The sequence below is a fragment of the Bos javanicus genome, chromosome 27 (assembly GCF_032452875.1).
Source record: "Bos javanicus breed banteng chromosome 27, ARS-OSU_banteng_1.0, whole genome shotgun sequence".
NCBI lineage: Eukaryota > Metazoa > Chordata > Mammalia > Artiodactyla > Bovidae > Bos > Bos javanicus.
The window spans coordinates 37446781-37468645 of NC_083894.1; the positions used below are offsets into that span (position 1 = coordinate 37446781).

The window sequence follows — 21865 nt, forward strand, 5'->3', positions numbered from 1 at the left end:
GACTCTTTACCGTATGAGTCACCAGGTAGATTAGTGTTTTTCCTCAAATTTTGGAAATTTTCAGCTATTTCTCCAAATACTCTTTCTGTTCCTGTCTGTCTCTCTAGTGACGTCTCCAGTTTCATTCCTTAGAAGGTGCAGCCTTGGGCACACAGTCAGGTGGGGTGACAGATTTTAACAGATCTTTAACAATTTCCTTATCTGTTCAATGATCTGCCTTTATTGGTGGCATTCTCAGAAATCAGCTCCAATTGTTGGCGGATTGCTTTGTTTTTGATGATGTTTTTGAATTTTTCTGTGGTTGGATCCAGTTAAACTTGGGCTCCTTTGCAGAGCTGCAGAGAAGGCAATGGCACCCCACTCCAGTACTCTTGCCTGGAAAATCCCATGGACGGAGGAGCCTGGTAGGCTGCAGTCCATGGGGTCGCTGAGGGTCGGTCACGACTGAGCAACTTCCCTTTCACTTTTCACTTTCATGCATTGGAGAAGGAAATGGCAACCCACTCCAGTGTTCTTGCTGGAGAATCCCAGGGATGGGGGAGTCTGGTGGGCTGCCGTCTATGGGGTCGGACAGAGTCGGACATGACTGAAGAGACTTAGCAGCGCAGCAGCAGAGCTGCAGAGGCAGTGCGTGAGGCTAGTCTTTGAGTTGGTTACGATGCCAGGAGGGCTCTTCCTACCTGGCACTTTGCCTGGCTCTCACTGGTACAACTTGGCTCACTGCCCTTTTGGTGCTACCAGCCTCCTAACTGCTAACCAGCAGGTTCTCCGTTCTTGAGAGCACCCAGAGGCTTGGACTCCCCCTACTCCACTCCTCCAAATAAAATAGTTTCCTTTGGGGAAAGCTTCAGAGTGCTCTGTTCTTACAGCCTGCCACATCAGTGGGGGAAAAAACACCTGAATCGCTGTTCTGGAGCTGGCAAGTGGCCCCATGTCCTGCTTCTCTAGGACTGATATGCCTGTGTTAGTAGAGCTCAGTTTGACTTGCGCATCCTGGCATGGAAACTTCGCCCTTCGGAAGGGCATCAGGGTCCCGGGATTCTTGGCCTGCTACACCTGGGGACCTGGGGTGGAGCCTCCATCCTGTAAATGGGAGCTGGGTGGAGGAGGGGAGTCCTGATCTTTTGGCTGTACTTACCTGGAGTTTATTTAGCCTTTGATACACTTGGGGGTCCTAAGAAATACTGGCAGCCTCCCCTCGTGGGAGAGACATACCGTAGGCCACAATTGGGAACAGGTTGCAGAGGAGACACAAATGCCACAGTCTTGACTTTCTTGTGAGATTCAACGTTCCTGAAGGTTGATGTGCTGTACGCCCTTAGGACAACACGCAGACGTTAAATGGTTGTTTTTCTCCACTTATGGTAGCTACGGTGGGGAGGTCAGAGCTCCTTACGGAGTCATTCTAAAAATCATTTCCTACTTACCGTTAATACTGTAGCCTCTCTCACCAAAAATAGTTTAAAAAATCAAAGTTTATTCCTATCCCTTATGACGTTAAAAAAATGAAATTATGATCATCTTAAAACTCAAACTGCTATGAATTTGGTAACGAATAAAAATTTTGAAGATTCTGAGAGTTAAAAAAATATATTTTTCAGGAGAAAACTGAGTAAAACAAAGCCACATCCAAGGTAAAAATAATATATCAAGACATGGAATTGAAAGAGAATATTATTACTTCAAGCAAATTATTGTTATTTTAAGGACAAACTTACATTTCTTTCTTTTGCTTGTGTGCAAATCACTGTTTGCTTTGATATTTTTTTCTTTCACATCAAGGACTGTATTGATATTTTAATACACAATCATAGAAAAAATAATGTCCAGAAACATTGGTTACCATATCAAGAGCAATACTCTTCATTCAGTGGTATCAGATTCACATGGTCCCCAATACCAGAAGAGTAATAACCAAACAGGCAAAACTGTTCTTTCTCCTTTAAATGCTATTCATGGTTGGCCTTTTAAGAGTGTGGAACACACAACTGCAAGTTTTCCTTCTATAGATCAAGTGGACTTTTATATATTAAGGGTCACGACTGACTTTATAAAAGTCATAGGTTTGGGGTGTGTGTGTGTACACAATTTTTTAAATAACTAAAGATGATCAGAAAATAGGACTTTGATCTTTAAAACAAAAACAACAACAAAATCCATGTCAAGTGGAACTTTCATCTGCCTTCACCATTATGGCTATACCTTCTAAGAAAGGGATTACACAAATTATAGTTAAAAGAGAAAATCTCATGTATTTAGGTTTCCAAGTAAAAAGTTTTGCTAGTTAACTTTAGACACCACTGTTTCTTAACTGCAATGACAGAAATATTTTTAGCACATGTAGCAGGCACACAATAAACATTTATTTTACAAAATTTTAAAACTTCTTTAATTTGGAATTTGATAGTTCAAACTATGCAGCAGTTCAAAGTGAAGTTTATAGTTGTGTTATAAACAAGTATTTTTAAAAGTGGCAACAAATGCTACTCTATTCCAGAAACTCATTTCAGAGAATCTAAACAGCACTGCTTACACATCCACGGTATACAGAGAACAGATGTCCAGTTGTCAGGGATATTTCACAAGGGGATTCTGCAGGGTTTGGAGGTGACGCAAGTGTTCAGTCATTTCTAGCTCCCTTCTAATTCTAAAATTCTACAGTTTTCCTAGCAGTTCTAATCAGGAAAAAGTTATTTCTTCTATTATTGCCAGACTATATCATTCATAGATGGAAACTTCAGGATGTTACTATCTGTGCTTAAAATAAACGTCATCTTTCATACTATGATGAAACTCACAGGGGTCTTCTCCCCATTTGTTCCAGACGGAGACCTTGCCCTGTTGTTTCTGACCACGTTTCACTGTGACTGAACAGGACCTATTTTAGCCTGAATGTTCTCTTTCTCTTGGCAATGTCATAAACACTACAACAGACAAAATGAATTTTTAAAACATTTCAACAAACGTTACATTTCAAATTCAGAAATCAGCACCTGTACTTCAAATTCTGTGTTAAACATAGTAAGTGATCTAAATGCAAATAGTTGGTACACATGCTGTTGCTCAGTTCTCTCCAATTAGGGATGTCTGTCCCACGAAAAAAAGTAGCTTCAGGTTAATTCATAATGCTAAGATGCTAACTGATTATGACGGTCACTTATACAATTAATGTTGGATTCCTGGTTCTGATGACATGGGGACACACACACACACACACACACACACAGAGATTTCTTTTATGTCCATGACAATTTAGTTTTCACATATATATTGTGTAAAATATTTACCCACATATCCTCCAGGAATTGCTAGAGAGATGAAATGTAAAAACAAACTACTTAAGAGATTTTGTAGCTTCCAAAAACAGTGATGAGACCCATGAATAACTAGAAAAAGTCCTCTGATTCCTCAGAGTTAGTTCTAAGTGTTATCAGATGATAAAATTTCAAGTAGTCATAATTTTCTACTTTTGAATCAAAGCACTGGCAAGACGGCAGTGAACTACACTGAGAATCAGGTCTACAAAAGACACTCCTGGACTGACGACTGCCAATCTTTAATACTGCCTTCAAAGGCCTGTGCAGCACTTTGAAATACAAAATAATTATAGTTGGAGCAGTTATTCTAAATTTAAGCAGGTAATTCCTATGGCAGTGCTTGTTTACTCAGAACTGTTTTCATTTCAAACCTATGTAAAATTTCTCACAAAGTTAAAGCACAACTCACAGTATGAACAGAAACCGCAGCATTTGAGTCTCAATTTTGAGTAAAATAAGCATTATCTATTAGGATGCCTCTGAATACAAATGACTCATTTAGGTAAATAGGATGTGACTTCTCGCTTGTGGTAAAAGTGAAGAAATCTTCTTTTGTGTGACGTCTTGACAATCAATTCGTCAAGAGCAAGATTCCCACCTGATGCAACGAGTCACACTCTACCCACACGACACAGCTGGCAGAAACCTGGGTGCACACACACTCACAGTGGGGACAGGACGCCCCTGACCTCAGAGCAGCGAGAGAAAAGGCGAGCCTGGGGTCAGCCCTAGTGGCCGCTGCTCATCTCACTGGTAACAATGCGCAGTCTGCTTACTGGAGAGTGTGTCTTCCACTGGAGACACCCTTCTAATTCTATAATGCTGGGTGGGGGTGAGAAAGGAAGGGCCCCACTCTCTAAAAAAATTCCTTCTCTAACATCATTTAACCATTATGATTAAGTATGGAATGACACAACTCACCAAGTTAGCTCTGATAAGGGATTAAGATAAATGAATCTGTCGACTTTACAAATAAGAATGTGTAAATATATATACTCTTGAGACATCATGTCCTATGCTTCTGATTTAAAACGTGACTAAGTTCTTTCAATAAACTGCACTAAATTTTTTTAACTTGAAACTTAAATCATCCTTACTGCACTGTTCTCATTCTCTTTACTTTTTATTTTCATATCATGTCTATAAATACTTGAATTAAAAAACAAAAATCCCCAATCTTGAAACAAACTTACACTGAAGCTCTGAGGTTAGTTTATCACTTTTAAAATATTTTGCTAAAATGTAAAAACCCTGAAATTACAAACAAAAAATTTACAGTTTTACAGTATATATCTAATTTATTCTTTTAAAAAAATATTCTGAATTGCTTTTGTACAAGTTATCAAGTGTAATCTCTTTTCAAATGACACTCCTCTCTAGGGTAGAAGAGGGTAGGTGGTATTGCCCCATGAAAAACCAATACCAATCTCACGTTTTCACGCTGGGACTTCGACTATCTCGAAGTAGTCATTGGGGAGAATCACGTAGCCCCTCTCGGAGGCGCCGTCCTTCTCCTTCTGGAAGTGCACCACCTCCTTCAGCTTCTCCAGCTGCCGCTCCTGCCGGCGGCACCGCTGCTGCGCGGTCTTGAGCTTCTTCCGGAGCTTCTCCACTTGCTGCTCCAGCTGGTGGATCCTCTTGCGCTGGTGCATGGTGTCCTCCACGGTGTAGTTGTGGTCGCAGAACACGGAGAGGTTGTCCGGGGTCTGGAGAGGAGGCATGAGCAGCCCGATCGCAGCATCGACCTGGGAAATGGGGGGCGTTAAAGGAGGCGGCGGGGGCTGTTCCTGTGGCTCCAGGAGATCTTCCTTCTGGAACAAAGACGCAGAGCGTGTTTGAGCTTCTTTATTAAAAGTAACAGATTAAAAGAACAGACTAAATTCCGCACCTGTGCAATGTAAGAATATTAGACTTAGCTCTGCCTCCTTGGCATAGAAACAGTCTAAAATGAAAAGAATAGTTTTAATTTTCCTTTTTTACCTGAAATAGAAATGGGACGCAAAAAAAGACAAAACGATTAATCGGATCTAATTAAACACTAGCACTGAAAACTGAGGGGGAAAATACTCTGAAAGTTAACTATCGATCAAGAAAAATCAAAACTTATCAACATATAAGCAGGAACATGGGGCTTTCCAGGTGGCGCTAGTGGTAAAGAACCTGCTTGCCTAGGCAGGAGACATAAGAGACAGGGGTTCGATCCCTGGGTCAGGAAGATCCCCTGGAGAAGGAAATGGCAACCCACTCCAGTACTCAGCTGCAGAATCCCATGGACAGAGGAGCCCGGTGGGCTGCACAAACACACAAGCAGGAATACAGACTGATCCTAAAGTAAGTTAAAAGCCAGGCTGAGTGTGAGAATATTTAACTTTACTAAACACTCTGTGTTTTGTAAAGTATTTTGCTGTGAACAGGGGTCATTTACAAGGGATTGGTTCCAGGTAACAGTTATATTCTTTTTTTTTTCTCCCCTCCCCACCCAGGTAACATTTATATTCTTAACACTGCTGTGGCTTTTCCAGGTTTTCTGCGGAACACATTAACTTTACGGAAAGAGGCCCGCCCAGTACTTCGCCCGCCCCTCACCTTGTCGTGCGGCTCGGTGCACAGGAATATCGTGGGGACAGAGGCCCGCCCAGTACTTCGCCCGCCCCTCACCTTGTCGTGCGGCTCGGTGCACAGGAATATCGTGGGGACAGAGGCCCGCCCAGTACTTCGCCCGCCCCTCACCTTGTCGTGCGGCTCGGTGCACAGAAATATCGTGGGGACGGCGTCCTCTTTCAGCAGCTTGTTGTTGCACTCCCGCTTAAAGCAGTCCGGGGTGAAGTGCTCCGAGCAGATGCTGCTGTACTTGGTGGGCTTAAAGTTTTTCCTTCTGACAGCTGCCTCCCATTTCTTACAAAGACTGGGTCGAGTAAGAGGAAACCTAAGAAGATGAAACGATTCCGTTTTCTAGCCTAACTCAGAAACAAAAAGGCACACCCAGGCGTTCCTGCTTAGAAAAGAATTAGCTTACAACCATTGGTGCTCACACGCCACGGGAGTTTGATTAACGCACCTGCTCCCACTAATCCTGTTTTGACAGTTTTTCAGGTGTACCCTTATCACCCTAGTTGTTACAGACGTACTTGTTTGGACACAGAGAACAGGATTGTGGTTGCCAAGGGGGAGGGGAGTGGGGAAGAGCGGGACTGAGAGTTTGGGGTTACATATCGAGAAGGGATAAACAACAGGGTCCTACCGTGTAGCACAGCAAATCGTAGTCAAAATCCTGAGATAAACCCAAATGGAAAAGAACATGGAAAAAAAATGCAGACCTATGTATAACTGAATCACTTTGGTGTACGGCAGAAACCAATGAAACGCTGCAAATCAACTATACCTAGATAAAGTAAACTTTTAAAAAACAGACTTGTTTTAAAATCCTGTAACTAAAGTGAGCATCACTAGTGTGAAAAATAAGTCACCCCTCCTAGCATGGTATTCTTTTTTTTAAAGCAGCATTTCTTATAGGAATCTTATTGACCACAAAGCAATTATAAGAATGTCAGATATATTGATGTATACAATCTAAATAGGTCAGGCTCATTAGGATTTACATTATGCAAAAACATACTTATTAAAAGGCAGCCACGTGGACAGACACACGCAGCTGGCAGAGCAGATGATAGGAGGGTAGGTTCAAGGGCCCATGTGATGTTTTTCCCTCCTTTGCAGTAAATAACCTTCACAAACAGACACGTCTAATATACAAGGGTAAACCATATAGCTCCACCATCCAGCTATCTGTTTTTAACGCTTAATTTTTTATATTGAAGACACTAAAATTTTGGGTAAAATACACGTTATAGAGTGAATTTGTATTATTATTCTTTTTTTTACCAGTGGTCCTCTGTGTACTGTAAAACAAAACTGCACATTTATAATTATGTACTGAGACAAAGATGCTTTTTGTTTTCTTGACCATCATCTCGACAAATATGAATCAAATTATAGTCAAATCATAATGATAAGGGAAAAAAGTATTCATTTTAATTTACCTCTTAATCAACTGAAATACACCCATTAGGCCCAGATAAAGAGAGATACGAAGCTTTTAAACTTATTTTGATTTTATTTTTTCAGGTAAAAGATTCAGTGAGTTGGGGGTATTGAAAAAAAGCCAAAAAAGTGTGTTTCGTCTCTGTCCCACAGCTTCTCTTCCAAGTTAAGATAGGCTCGAGCCTGACTCTGCTGTGGTCGTGGAGCCCTAATCTACCTTCAGGGTAGTCCCTTCTCTTTGCCCAGAACATCTGTTCCCACTACCATGTAGAAGCTGAGAAAGAAAGACTCCTAGAATGTTCTTGCTGGAAGTGCCTCTAGAAGTAGACACAGCAGCAACCACTGGGAAACTCAACATCCAGGGCCTCCTGACCAAGGATTACAATGCCGCTTATTTCTGAGGTCAAGATCCTTTCCGAAACTGTTCTTTTAGATAAGGGATGAGATGCAGATTAGCCCTTCTTTCGGTCAAATCAATTATTTAACCCCGAGCAGAAACTCAGTATTCTGAAACGTGTGAATGTCATCCCTAATCAGTGCCAATGAAGGGTTTTCCTTATGTCTGGATTCCCTCAGCCACATCATTAGAAATGGGGAGGGGGGAGCTGAAAGTCTGTGATCGCGTCACCATCTCCAGACCTATTCCTTCACTTTGGAAGTGCTGGAGGTCCACCCATTAGCTTTCAGAAATTCTAATAAATCAAGAGGCAACATTAGGAAGTGTTAAGTGTTCTATCTGTTTCTTGGAAGGGGAAAAAACATCAACATTCTTGAGACCTCTCTATACCCTACACACTCTGATTTTTGTTTTCATAGCAAACGTATAAAAATGCACCCACATTGCCTATTAAACATAGAAGGTCCTCACTCCCCCAAAATTTAAGATTTTGCTTTAGTAATTATTTACCTATAAATGTGTGGATGTGTGGATCACAACAAACTGTGGAAAATTTTCAAAGAGATGGGAATACCAGACCACCAGACTTTCCTGCCGCCAGAGAAACCTGTATGCAGGTCAAGAAGCAACAGTTAGAGCTGGACATGGAACAGCTGACTAGTTCAAAACTGGAAAAGGACTTACATTGTCACCCTGCTTATTTGACTTATACACAGAATACATCATGCAAAATGTCAGGCTGGATGAATCACAAGCTGCGATCAAGACTGCCGGGAGCAATATCAACCTCAGATAATGCAGGTAATACCACCCTAATGGCAGAAAGTGAAGAGAAACTAAACAGCCTCTTGAGGAAGGTGAAAGAGGAGAGTGAAAAAGCTGATTTAAAACAGCATTCAAAAACTGAGATCATGGCATCTGGTCCCATCATTGCATGGCAAATAGATGGAAAAAAAAAAAAAAAAGGAAATCATGGCAGATTTTATTTTCCTGGGCTCCAAAATCACTGTAGATGGTGACTGCAGCCATGAAATTAAAAGGTGCAAAAAAATAGACGCTTGCTCCCTGGAAGAAAAGCAATGACAAAACCTAGACAGTATATAAAAAAGCAGAGACATCCCTTTGCCGACAAAGGTCCATCTAGTCAAATCTATGGTTTTTCTAACAGTCATGTGTGGATGTGAGAGTTGGACCATAAAGAAGGATGAGCGCTGAAGAATTGATGCTTTTGAACTGTGGTGTTGGAGAAGACTCTTTAGAGTCCCTTGGACTAGGAGGAGATCAAACCGGTCAATCGTAAAGGAAATCAACCCTCAATATTCACTGGACGATGCTGAAGCTGAAGCTCCAATACTTTGGTCACATGATGTGAAGAGCTGACTCACTGGAAAAGATCTTGATACTGGGAAAGACTGCGGGCAATAGGAGAAAGGGGCGACAGCGGATAAGATGGTTGACTGGCATCACCCACTTGAAGGACATCAGTTTGAGAAAACTCCGGAAGGCAGTGAAGGACAGGGAAGCCTGGCGCGCTACGGTCCACGGGGTCGCAAAGAGTGGGACACTACTTAGCAACTTAACAACCACCTACAAACAATCTGTATAATCTACCACCGATTCTCCGTTAGCTATCATCCATTTACAGTAGGAAATTTTTGCAAGACACTTTAAACGTAACAGAACGTGTAAATATTGAATTTGGCCGATTGAAAATGGCATCGTGCGGACATCAGATCATCATTATCATTCGGTTGTGCGGCCCTTTTCAGAGAGGCTTTTTTCTTCTAGGACTCTGGCCGCAGCAGCGTCCAGGAGAAGCAGCCCCGAGGGCGGGGGCGCGCTAACCCTGACCCTGAGGACCCCCCTCACCACGCAAGACGCACTGTCACTGCCCGGGCTACACTGCGCATCTTGGCAGTCCCTAAGGCTTTCTCCGGAGTTCAGCCGTCCTTAACAGTGGGGTCCCAGAAGCTGAGTCCAAGACATGCTCCCTGACAACGCAAGGTGAGTCCTCACCTCACCGATGCCTGACCAGCAGGGTGGGAAAGGCGGGACTCTGCTTCCGCTTCAACTTCCCTTCTAAGAGTTATTACCACCTACCCTCTTCACCGCCCGGGTGTGGCACCCTCACAACCAGCGGGGGCACCATACAGCGCCCGCGAGCTTCGAACCCGCCACCCTGAGAAGGGCGCCAGCCTGAGTGAGGGCGGGCCGCCGCGGGGGCGCGCGCCGAGGACGCGCAACCCGGGCCCGATGCGGCTCTTGGGGACACGCCCACTGTACGGCCCCGCCCCTCTCACAGGTATCGCGCGGAAACGAGCCTGGCTCCGCCCCCGAGCGCGGCCTGCGCCCTGGGTCTCGTGCAGGCCCGCGCCCGGCCCCGCCCCTCTCACAGGTCTCGCGTGGAAACGCGCCTGGCTCCGCCCCCCGAGCGCGCCTTTCGTACCGGGTCTTGCGAACGCCCCCGCCCAGCCCCGCCCCTCTTACTGGTCTCGCGCGGAAACGCGCCTGGCTCCGCTCCCCGAGCGCGGCCTTAGCACTGGGTCTCGCGCAGGCCCGCGCCCGGCCCCGCCCCTCTCACAGGTCTCGCGCGGAAACACCCCTGGCTCCGCCCCCCGAGCGCGGCCGCGCGCCCCCCGCGTCCCCACTAGGGCTCAGCCCCGCGAGCTACGCGGGGTCCTTACTTGTGAAAAGAAACGGGTTTATCCTTGTCGTATCGGTTCTTGCAGCCGTAGGCGGAACAGGACTGTACCATCCTTCCGGTCCTCAGTTACCTCACTTCTGCCGCCCCAGCAGGCAGTTGAGGCTGTTACCAGTGTCGCCGCGCTCTGCTTTGACACCCTCGCTTCTTCTGTAGCTTTGGCCAACAACCAGACTGATGAGGGCCTCACTCGGGAGTCACTAATGTGCCCGTTTTGTTGTTTGCATTAGCGGAAAGACCACAGCCATCGCCCGTCTCCCATCTCCAAGATGGCGGAGGCAGCTTCAACCTCACCTCTCGCGAGGAGTTCGTCCTACTGTTTCTGATTAGCCCTGAGGTCAGAGGTAACGTTCCCTGGGACGCAGGCCATTGGCTGAGGCCCGGCATTGCGGAAGTGGGCGGGGCCCCCGAGCTTCCGGAAGGAAGAAGGAACTAGCTGGGAGGAGAGGGGCGGGAGCGCAGGACCAGTCCCGCCCCCTTCGATGCTTCCCGTGCGGCCGAGGTGGAAGAATTAGGTGATTCTGTTGGGTCCGCTGGCCCAACCAGAAGCAGGACAGGTGCAAAGCTGAGGTGGGGTCGGGTAATTGGGTTCTTCTCTTTAAAAGGGGAGCCACAGTTGGAGTGATTTGTAGAACGTGCTGGGCTCCTCTCCATCCCGGTACCTGCCTCTTTAGGTATTCGGAGCTCTGAGGAGCTCGGGGAAGAGATCGCAACAGTAAAAGCGGACACCCGCACACACGCCAGGCTCAGTCTTCCCGGGAGGCCGAGACTAAGGCCTTGGCTGCTGTAATAATTCTAAAGGTCCCCAGGTGCTGTGTTGGGAAAATCCGTTTGAAGGACGTTTTTCCTCCTTGGCTTGCTCCTTTCGTCGGTGTGGATGGTGAACTGTTGTCATGGCTCTCTCTCTGTCTCTCTTTTTTTTAATCGGCGAGCAAGGCTGGCACATCTTCATAGAGCAGCTGTTCTAGTAAGGGGAAGACAGACCCAAAAAATGTAAATAAAATCACATTGTGCCAAGATGCCTGAATCTGAATACATTAGAATGCTGTAAGGCTAAGGGTAGAGGAGAGGGTCACTGCCTAATGTCTGAGAAGGGAACATTTAACCAAAGAATGGGAAAAAGTCTAGTAAGGAAGGATGGTGGGGAGAGCATTTCCGGTACAGGGAATGGGTGCTAACTAAGGAGATCAGGCAGTAGAGTTCTCTCTTTTCTGGGAACCGAATGGAGGCTGTGGGTAGAGCCCAGTGAGCCAGGGGAGAAGGGCATGAAGTGAGGGGAAGGCTTGTAAGTTGTTGGTCTGGATGGTAGCGCAGTGGGAAGCCACAGAGTCATTTTAGGCCTCAGGGAGATGTGATAAACATATTTAAAAGGTCATTGTGACTGTGTATCAGAAAGGGGTAACAGAAAGTGAGCAGACCAATTAAGAGGCAAGGAAGAGAATGGTTCCTTTGGTCTAAGCTGGTGGCAGGGGATAAGTATGTAAGAGGTAGAAACACCAGGGCCTGCTGCTAGTTGGAAAGGAGGAAGAGAAGAATCAAGGTGGAGTAGAAAATGGCAATGCACCCCAGTGTTCCTGCCTAGAAAATTCATAGGCACAGGAGCCTGGTAGATTTCAGTCCATGGGGTGGCAGTCAGACACGGCTGTGCACGCACACACACGAGCTTCTGGCTTGGGCACGTAAGATGGATGGCAGTGCCTTTTACTGAGATGCCGATGGCCTAAAAAAAAAAAAAAAAAAGGCAGCCAACAGCCGTGTCCCAGCAGAAGAGAGGACTTGGAGGGTTGCGAGTGGTTTTGGAAGCTGGGTCATTGGAGTTGTAGGAGTGAGGAGTGTAAGAACTGAAAGAATAAGCAGTTCTCAGGGTCTGAAATGCAGGCTACTAAAGAAGTGTGAAAGATCTCAGCCAGTCCAGCTGGCGCTTTTGAGGTTTGTGATCTGGTCATTTCATTTAATTGAATTTCCCTCCCAAATTCTGTTCTTCCCTCTTCTGTCTTCCAGCTATCCATAATTTGGAAATATTATTTGTTGAATATTATCCCAATGTTTCCTTACTTCAAAATGGTAAATTTACTGGTAAAGTGAATTGCATGTAATTTTAAAATATATATTATTGAATTGAACTGAGTGTTGTGTTTTTCTTTGTAAAAACAATCCCCCCAAACTAAATTTTCACTGTGTGGTCTGCAAACCAATTTATTTGCTTAATAGAAAAATAATTTTCACTACCTCTAACCCATCATCAGCTTTTATTACTTTGTCCATTTCTTAACATGTCCTAAGGCTAGGATTAACTGTTCCTTACTTGTCAAGGGATGACTTGGAGGAAGTCTTTCAAAGACTTCATCATACTTTCAAAGATGATTGTCTGCTTTTTAAAAACGTTAATGGAGGTGTGGAGTTGGGTTATTTATTTGACTTTTTTCTTATTTCTTAGTAAGTTTAAATTAAAAAATAAAATACACCAAAAAACATAAAAATGTTAATGGAAGCCACCCAAATGTCCATTAATAGTTGAATAAGTTGTGGCACAGTCATAAATGGAGAACTATATGGCAAGCAAAATAAAGCAGCCCCACCACATGGACAGTTCTTACGAACATAATGTTGAAGAAATCAGGCACACGAAGGGAATTACAGGATGGTGGTGACGCCTCTGTTGACTGAAGTGATGGTTGAACGGTGTGTTCACATAATGAGGCATCCTCTGACCCTGATGACTTACGTTTGGTGTTTGTTTGACTTCAATAAAATAGCTTATTAAGCAAACAAGGGCCACACAAGATAGGCAAAACTGCCCCCCACCCCTTTTTTTAAGAGAAAGCTGTTTGTATGGTCATATGATCTCATTTGACCCCTTCAATAAATATCAAAGGTGAATACATGCATAGCTTTATATGACCATCTAAGAGAATAGTGATAAACTCAAGGATACTGTTAATTGATGTTCTTCAAAGTCTTAAGAGGCTAATTCATTTACTAACAGAACATTTTTTTAAGGAACAAAGAAAATTTACCCCTTAAGCTGAAAAGGGTAAGTTTTGTCTCAGTTTTTCTAGAAGGGTACACTGAAGAAAAATAATAGCCACTTGTTTTACTGTTGGAGAAGGCTAAAGCTATTACTGATCTCTAATAGTTGAGGTTTTAGTTTCTATCCAGCTAGGCTACTTTTTCTATAGTTTTTATATTAAAATACCCCCACATTCATTCCCTCTGGGCCTCATTCTTTTCATCTGTAGGGTGAGGTTGTAGGACTAAAGAATTCTTAATTTGGAATCCATGAATGGTCAGCTCTTTGAATCCCCTGAAAATGAACCAAAACTATACTTCTGTGTAGCTGGGGAGCTATCCATAGTTTCTATCTGATTTTCACAGAGAAAACAAAAATTCATCAGTGTCTAAGGTCCCTTATAGCTCTGACATTCTAGGATTTGTGAAACAAGATTTTCATGTAGATACAAATTGTAGGTTTTCTCTAAGACTGATTAGCAGAGTGAATGTTTTGATCTGAATTATTAGATATTTTAAAGTAATTTTTAAATTTTGTTTTGAAATTAAAATCTAAACTGTTAGCTATAACTAAAACATCTTTAGTGTTTAGCCCTCTTCAGTGTCACATACTACCTTCCCCTCAGGAGGTGAGAGTCTGGAAGGAAAAGGACAGCGTTCAGACAGGCTCAGTGTTGTGTGACGGTGGTGTACTGCCCTGGTGCCCCGTCTGGACCGGGACGAGACGGGCGTCAGTGGATGGAGGAGATGGTGACTGACGGCATCTCAGATGTGCTTGCAGTCAAGAACTCCACGCTCAGAACAGGCACAGACACCGTGATGGTGGTCTGGTTCTGATGCTGCAACAGAAGCCCAACAACTGTCTGTACCTCTGCGACAGGATCACCTCCTGTCAGCAGCCCCTAAAGCCCACCCGCCTGCTCTGGGGAGACGCTTAGGTCTTAGGGCCTGAACACCTTGAGTGCCCTTTCCTATGCCTCACTCATTTATCAACCATACAATTTCAGTAAGATACACACTCATGGGGTGGGAATCAAGTTACAAGTCTTCACTCTAATTCCAATTTCACCCTTAACTGTCTAGAATTAATATAGATTGCCCAGATTAAATAATATTCCTCAAAAACATTTCTATGTTTAAAAATTTTTAAATATCAAAGCAAAATTGGTGAAAAAGTCATTGCAACCATTATATTGAATGCTATTTCAGGAGTTCTGAAATTGAAGCAAACAGCATCAAAGAAACCAGACAGTAACAGCCACTGTTAAATTTTACATATGTTGCTTTTATTCAAAAGAATAACTGCTTGACAAACTCTTAAATCACAAAGTTTGAAGCAAACTGTCAGTCCTCTGAAACACCTCTGTGAGGTAGGTATCTGCCCAGCACAGGGACCACCACAGCCCTGTCCTGTGCTGCTTGCTTTCAGGTGCTGAGAACGCTGGTCGCTGGAACCACTGGTCTGGTGGGCGGTTAGACAACTGTCTCCTCCGTCTCGCGCCCCACAGAGCTGCCCAAGTTATCTGCTCGTGGGGTTGGACCATCTGTTTTTGTGAAAGTTACAGTATTATTGTTTATAAAAATCCAAATTGTTGCTTTGATTTATAAGCTCTAACTCAATCACAGAAGTACTACTATGATGTTTAAAATACTGATTGACTCTACCTGCTTTATATACTCAGATCCCTTTACATTTATCATCAGTGATCAATAAAGGTGACATAAGAAACAGGTCTAGAATTCGGAGATGCCGGCATGTCCCCTTTTCACTTTAGGAAGACTTCACACAGTGTCGTATGTTACAAAAGTTGGTACAATACACCTCTACCAGGAAAGCTGTAGAAGGAATTCCAGATATTACAATAAAAGCGTGGTAAGCATGGCACTTGAAGCAGAACACATGCACAGAAAATGAAATCCTTTAAAAAATGACACGGCTGTAGCCCCACACCAAATGTATAGTTGTTAGGAAATGCGTTTCGAGACTAGTAAATGGTGGTGTAACAAACTCCTACTCACTGCTTTCCAAGTCAGGGCAACTGAAATGTTTCCCTATGAAATGTGCTACCCTGTGAGAAGTAGACTGGCAACTGTAGAATCAGGATTCTTGTAGCTGTGATGTGTCATCTTTCTAGACCTTTCCTATTCCTACGTATGTTCCAAACGTCTTCCAAAGGATCCCAGTTTCTCCCCATGTAGGAATCCCCGGCATCTGATACCAGTGCAGTCACTTACTTGCGCCTGGCTTCAGACAAAAAAAAACCCTTTCATCTACATCAGGAGTTTCATCTGTGAAGAGGAAGGTAATGCCCTGCCTCCTTCACATAACTGTCTTGAGGGTAAAGTGAAAAGTGTGCAGGAAATTGCTTTAAATACAATGTGCTGTACTTAAGAATTTTGTTTTCCTCTCTGACAAGCAGCAGCTTGGTCTTAGGCCCAAATGACAAGATGCTGTTGTGGACATACCACCATTCAGCATCTCATCAGTTGACAGCACCTGGCTCACCTGAAGACTGGGACTGATCTACGTTTCTCCCCGTCTGTCCACGGTGAGGCCCCCTGACGTGTGGGTGGACAGGAAGACCAGCGGGGACTGCAGGGGGACAGCTGACGCTGCCCAAGCCCGGGGATCAGAGACCACCCTGTAGCCCAGGACATTCACGAGCGGTGCCCGCCGAGGGACTTCAGATGCCATAATACTTGTGGTTTTGATTCTTCGCAAACAGAAAACTGCAGAGGGGAGCTTAGCGACTTATGCTGTGGCCATCCAAACACCGAGATAACTCCCGTAACTCACTGCCTTCTGCACGAGGCCTGATGAATCTGGGCTACATCCTGCCATCTAGGAACAGTATTACAACAGTTTTCTGACAGAAAAATAACCAAGTCTGTCAACCTGTTGCTACAGCCCACGTTAATTTCTCTAGTCAGATTTAAATCGTGCTCCTAGTACCCTTCTATAAGCATCCCTAGTGGCTCAGACAGTAAACAATCACCTGCAATTCAAGAGACCCAGGTTGTATCTTTAGGTTGGGAAGATCCTCTGGAGAAGGGAATGGCTACCCACTCCAGTATTCTTGCCTGGAGAATCCCATGGACAGAGGAGCCTGTTGGGCTACAGTCCATGGGGTCGCAAAAACTTGGACACGACCGAGCAACTAACACAAAGCAGGAAAGAGTCCCCTCCTGAGGTCTTTGGTGCTCACAGTCATGAGAACCACTTTCCCGAGGGAGGCACTGAGCTGCCATGTGTCTGCTGTATCACCCAGGTTCCTGAAGAACAAAATTCCCTTTAGAAGTTATTGAAACTTTTAAATGCTACTCCTATAAAAGGACCAAACTCTTACGGAAATGCCGTAACAGAATATCAAGCGTGCTGACTGGAGACAAATGTCTTACAGTTTGTTAATTCCTCTATTGATTAAGTGTTCTGTAAACCAAGATAATGAAATCAAATTAACAAAGTTCAAGTTTCTTCTTTCACTTTTAGCTGATAACAAAGAATTATATTGGAGTGGAAAAGCAGAACTGCTTCAAATGCACAAAAGTTAGCTAGTACTCAAAGAAACACTGACTTTTCCCCAATATCGTACAATATTTTATTGTAACAAAAATATTTTGGTGAGGCTCATAGCAGTATATTATCATGTAGGTACTCACTGAGAAGGATGAATCTGATAAACTTTACATCTGACAATATCCCACTAAATATTCAATTAATCTGAGTAATTTGGGGGGGGTGGCGCGGAGAAGATACAAGAAAAATAAGCATCCCATTTAATGTAATTCCATATTTTTCCACAGAGTTTATAGACAACACAGACTCAAGATACAGTTGTAAATCATTCTAATTCTAACCTTAATATTAGAATCTGCAACATGTAAAAATTCCAGTCATATATTGCTAGGTATTTGCCAAATGATAATCAAATGTTTGTCATAAAGTGGTTTTAAGCTCATCAGATAATATTCAGATGCTTCATACTGCCATGGTCCTTTTGTCTGATGTTATACATCAGCTCAGACGTTTTAGTAAACTCATGTTTTTTCATCTGTTTAGTCTCTGTGTTATTACTTCTCGATACATAATAGAGATGTAGATGAGCAACAAAAAGATGACAAAGAAATCATCGAGAAAGCCGAGAATTCCAAACAAGGCTTCGGGTACAAAATCTAGAGGTGATATAAGATAGAAAAACGCTCCCATCAAACAAAGTATTATCCTGATACGGAACATCCAGAAAAGGCCCCCGACTGAAAACATCTCTCTGAATGCATGCCTCAGTAAAGTGGGGAGGTCCATAATTCTTTCCATAATCTGGTAGAAGAAGAACAAATATTATGATTTGGTATGCAAGGTGTCAGACTTCAAAATAATACAATTTTCTTAAAATGTGCAGACAGTTATTAACATAAATGAAGGAGTTTCACATAATGATGGAATACCGTATTTTCTTACTCATTTTATTTAAAAAATAGTTCTTTGATTACTAGGTTTTTATAAAATAGGTCTTATTACAGATAACTGAAAAGCAATTAAAGTTATCAACAAACTTAAAATACAGGATACAGTATTAATAAAACAAAATTCAAGTCATCTCTACTTTGAGTTAGTAAAATAAACTAACGAAGAACCTGTGTGTAGCATTAAGCTGAGGCTTGAGCTCAAGTTTCAACTTTAAGGTTGGACAGATCTGGGTTTGAACTCAAACTCAATCCCTTATTAGCCAGGTGACCTTGAGGAAAGTTGTTTAACCTACTCGAGATAAGTCAGCATCTGAGTATATGCCACAAGGAATATTAAGAACTAGAAAAGATATTGTTACAAAAGACCTTTATAAATTCCCAGACAATATATATAGAACATATAAGTATATATATACATTATATAAATATACAGACACATCAACTTGGATGGCTCTGACCATCTAAGAGTATCAATGAAACTGATTTCCTTCTTAGGATGTTTATTCTGTTGAACTTGAGTTTAAGTGAATTACTAATTGCCACAATGATTTTTGGAATGCCAGGCCTTACCCTTATCTGGAAATGATTATTTTTCTGAATATATACAGACTAATAATTAGATTATATTTGCTCTGTAAATATACTGAAAACCACTGAATTATATACTTGAAACAGGTATGCTTTATGGCATGTAAATCACATGCAAATAAAGTTGTTTCAAAAAGAAAAGTACCCATGCCTATTTGTATGGCCTCGTGCAAGTCAGCTGACTATCTGACTGCAGACTTGTCGCTTGCTCTGTGCAGCTGCTGGCTGACTGCGCGACCCGCAAGGTCCTGTGTAGTGATGAGGCGCTCTTCAGTCACTCCCTTGAGGTCCCATTTCTGAGGGGCTGGGAGATGCAAGAGAAACTGGCCAGGGCAAGTACGTCACCTCCTGTGGTCATTCCACTGCCCACAGTTCACCTACTGCTAACCATCTGCATAAATATCATAAATCCAACACTAAGTATGTATTTTATTTTGTCTAACAAGTGCCATCTAGGTTGAGAGGGAAATGGAGATGAAAATGGGAAGAAGTGAGCTAGTGATGAGAGAACAGTTTTAAAAACCCCACTAGATAAAATCTTATAACTCCTTTTGGAAAACTGATCACAAAACACAGGAATGGTGTTTTTTAGAACCACTTCCTATGTCAATTTTCTGTTCTCTATGGAAGAAGCTAATATTTAAAGCAAAACAGCTATACAGCTTTCACAAGGTCTATGGTAAATTACTTCAAATATTCTAATGACCAGCTGATACATCCTTTGAATACTTCTCTGTCCTTTATCAGAGCTATTTTGTTCAGTTCTCATACTGTATCATTTACACAAAACCTGTAGTAATTAGACAAGAAAATATGAAATGGGCCATCAAGAAATATTTGTATATTAATCACAGTATGACTCCAACTCTGAGGTAGAATACCAAACTAAGAGCTAAATGTCTTTACTAAATTGTAATTTCATCACACACCAAGCTTTCTTACTCATTAAGTATACATCTGACACACAGAAAATAATTGAGCAATGGTTTGCTTCACACTTTAAAATATCGATGAATATCTTTAAATGAATTTCTTTAACCTCAGTGGTAGTTCCTGAATTTGAAACACTGATTTTCAAGGAATCGTCCTAAGATGCCTCTGGAGGATATGTAAGAAAACTGCTGGATAAAAAACAGCAGAAGAGGCTCCCTTTTAAATACCCAAGGAGGATAGTCGTGACCTGGTCAAGCTTTTCTTGCAGCTTAGACGTCTAAAAGACTGGCCCATCACCATCCACAACAGGCAAACTGTGTATGCCTTTAAATGTACCTGCCGTCACAAATGAGGAACAGTACGTACATGGGAGCACAAGTCTACACAGGTGTTTAATACAGAGGTGTAGTGTCATTTCTATCTTAAGGATAATGCTAAGTTACGTGCTGCTAAGCTAAGTCGCTTCAGTCGTGTCCAACTGTGCAACCCCATGGACTGTAGCCTACCAGGCTTCTCCATCCCTGGGATTCTCCAGGCAAGAACACTGGAGTGGGTGCCATTTCCTTCTCCAATGCAGGAAAGTGAAAAGTTAAAGTGAAGGCGCTCAGTTGTGTCTGACCCTCAGCGACCCCATGGACTGCAGCCTACCAGGCTCCTCCGTCCATGGGATCTTCCAGGCAAGAGTACTGGAGTGGGGTGCCATTGCCTTCTCCGAGTTAGACAGCATATTAAAAAGCAGAGACATTACTTTGCCAACAAGGTCCGTCTAGTCAAAGCTATGGTTTTTCCAGTGGTCATGTATGGATTTGAGAGTTGGACCATAAAGAAAGCTGAGAGCCAAAGAATTGATGCTTTTGAACTGTGGTGTTGGAGAAGACTCTTGAGAGTCCCTTGGACTGCAAGGAGATCCAACCAGTCCATTCTAAAGGAGATCAGCCCTGGGTGTTCACTGGAAGGACTGATGCTGAAGCTGAAACTCCAATACTCTGGCCACCTCATGCGAAGAGGTGACTCGTTGGAAAAGACCCTGATGCTGGGAGGGATTGGGGGCAGGAGGAGAAGGGGACGACAGAGGATGAGATGGCTGGATGGCATCACTGACTCGATGGACATGAGTTTGAGTGAACTCCGGGAGCTGGTGATGGACAGGGAGGCCATGCTGCAGTCCATGGGGTTGCAAAGAGTCAGACATGACTGAGCAACTGAACTGAACTGAACTGACTGAAGTTCTACAGACAGTAAGGCTGACCGTGTCCCAGGCACTGAGACTACAGTAGTGGCTAAATAAACACGGCCCTCACCCTTGTGAACCGTGTCCTGAGAGAATGGTAATGAACAAGGTCGGAGGGCGAGGACAGAGACCACCCTGGTTGATGAGGGACAGCCTCTCCGAGGAATGTCTGTTTACGGACAAACCGAAGGATGAGAAGTCAGCCAGGAGACAAGCAGAGGGACATGCGTTCTGGGCAGTGCCTTTCACGTTATGTCTCGTGGCTGAAACGCCAGGAACATCCCGCTGGGATGCTCACTGAGCAGGTGGACGTCGGGGCCTAGAGCTTCCCGTATGGGTTTGTACTGAGTGTGTTCTGGGTTTTGAAGTACATATTCAGTCACACATGCACTTCTAGAATCCTCTGTTGCATTTGGAGAACACTGGGATGAGTCAGTAAAGTGTGAGTTTTTAATCTATCAGGTGCCTTTTGGGGGGAGGAGGGACAGCTGTAGAATTAACACAATTTCTTTTAAAAATTGAATGCTTTTAAATACCTGACATACAAAACCCTCAAAACTTAGGATTACTTAAGGAAACAATTCAAACAGGGTAAATAAACAGAGGAAACATGACTGTAAAACTCCCTCCAGAAGTTCTCAGTTATAAGTTTCCCATAAACAACCCCTATTAGAATCACGTAAGAGTCTGATAATTTTACCTTTCCCTCCAATGTTTTCTATTGCCTTTTTTTTGGCCGGTGTCACTTTCTTAACAAGTTTTATAATGCCATTTTTTTTTTTCAAAAGTTTTATAATGCCATTTTTAAAAGATAAGAAAACTAGTTCTTGGGAGAACTCTAAACCAGTTGCTGTAACAACAATGATGAAGGTGAAGAATTTACCCAACACATCCAGACTTTTCACAGCTAGAGAGTATTTACTGGTAAATCTCACTTCACAAAAGACAAGTATCCCTGCACTCTAACTCTGCACCCACTGCAACATTACTTACAGATCTGGGCTGCCCTGAGAATCTCCGGTTATAATCACTGATATCCTGATGCAATGAGAGAACATCCTGAGACTGGTCATTTTCACCAAATACTGGTAGCAGTAAAGTCACCTGGATATTACAGAAAAAAAAAAAAAAGTTTGCACACCTTTCTGAAGCATTAATTTTTTTCGTCTTGTGTTAGCATT

At 43.1% G+C, this 21865-nt stretch overlaps 2 protein-coding genes and 1 long non-coding RNA gene across 6 annotated transcripts in view; 1 reads left to right on the forward strand and 2 right to left on the reverse strand.

The window, feature by feature from the left end:
- Positions 1-2226: 2226 nt before the first annotated feature.
- Positions 2227-10768, reverse strand: THAP1 (THAP domain containing 1). Of its 2 annotated transcripts, none has more exons than XM_061404620.1 (3): positions 10440-10768; positions 6048-6243; positions 2227-5062 (listed from the first exon to the last, which is right to left on the reverse strand). In XM_061404620.1, the coding sequence occupies exons 1-3, from the start codon at positions 10508-10510 to the stop codon at positions 4754-4756; spliced, it is 576 nt and encodes a 191-aa protein (XP_061260604.1). In that variant the 5' UTR covers positions 10511-10768; the 3' UTR covers positions 2227-4753. The 2 variants fall into 2 exon arrangements, with proteins under 2 accessions (XP_061260604.1, XP_061260603.1); XM_061404619.1 differs by having other exon boundaries at positions 2227-5128; positions 10440-10764.
- LOC133240064 (uncharacterized) lies at positions 10714-17216 on the forward strand. The gene is made up of 2 exons (XR_009734086.1): positions 10714-10800; positions 11266-17216. It is a non-coding gene; the product is annotated as an uncharacterized LOC133240064 (long non-coding RNA).
- The window catches only part of RNF170 (ring finger protein 170), a 33539-nt gene continuing 26403 nt past the window's right edge, over positions 14730-21865 (reverse strand). For all 3 annotated transcript variants that reach the window (XM_061404617.1, XM_061404616.1, XM_061404618.1), the window contains 2 exons: positions 21678-21788; positions 14730-17783 (listed from right to left, as the gene is read on the reverse strand). In XM_061404617.1, coding sequence (XP_061260601.1) covers positions 17514-17783; positions 21678-21788 — 381 coding nt within the window. In that variant the 3' untranslated portion in view covers positions 14730-17513. The remainder of the gene's footprint in view (positions 17784-21677; positions 21789-21865) is intronic.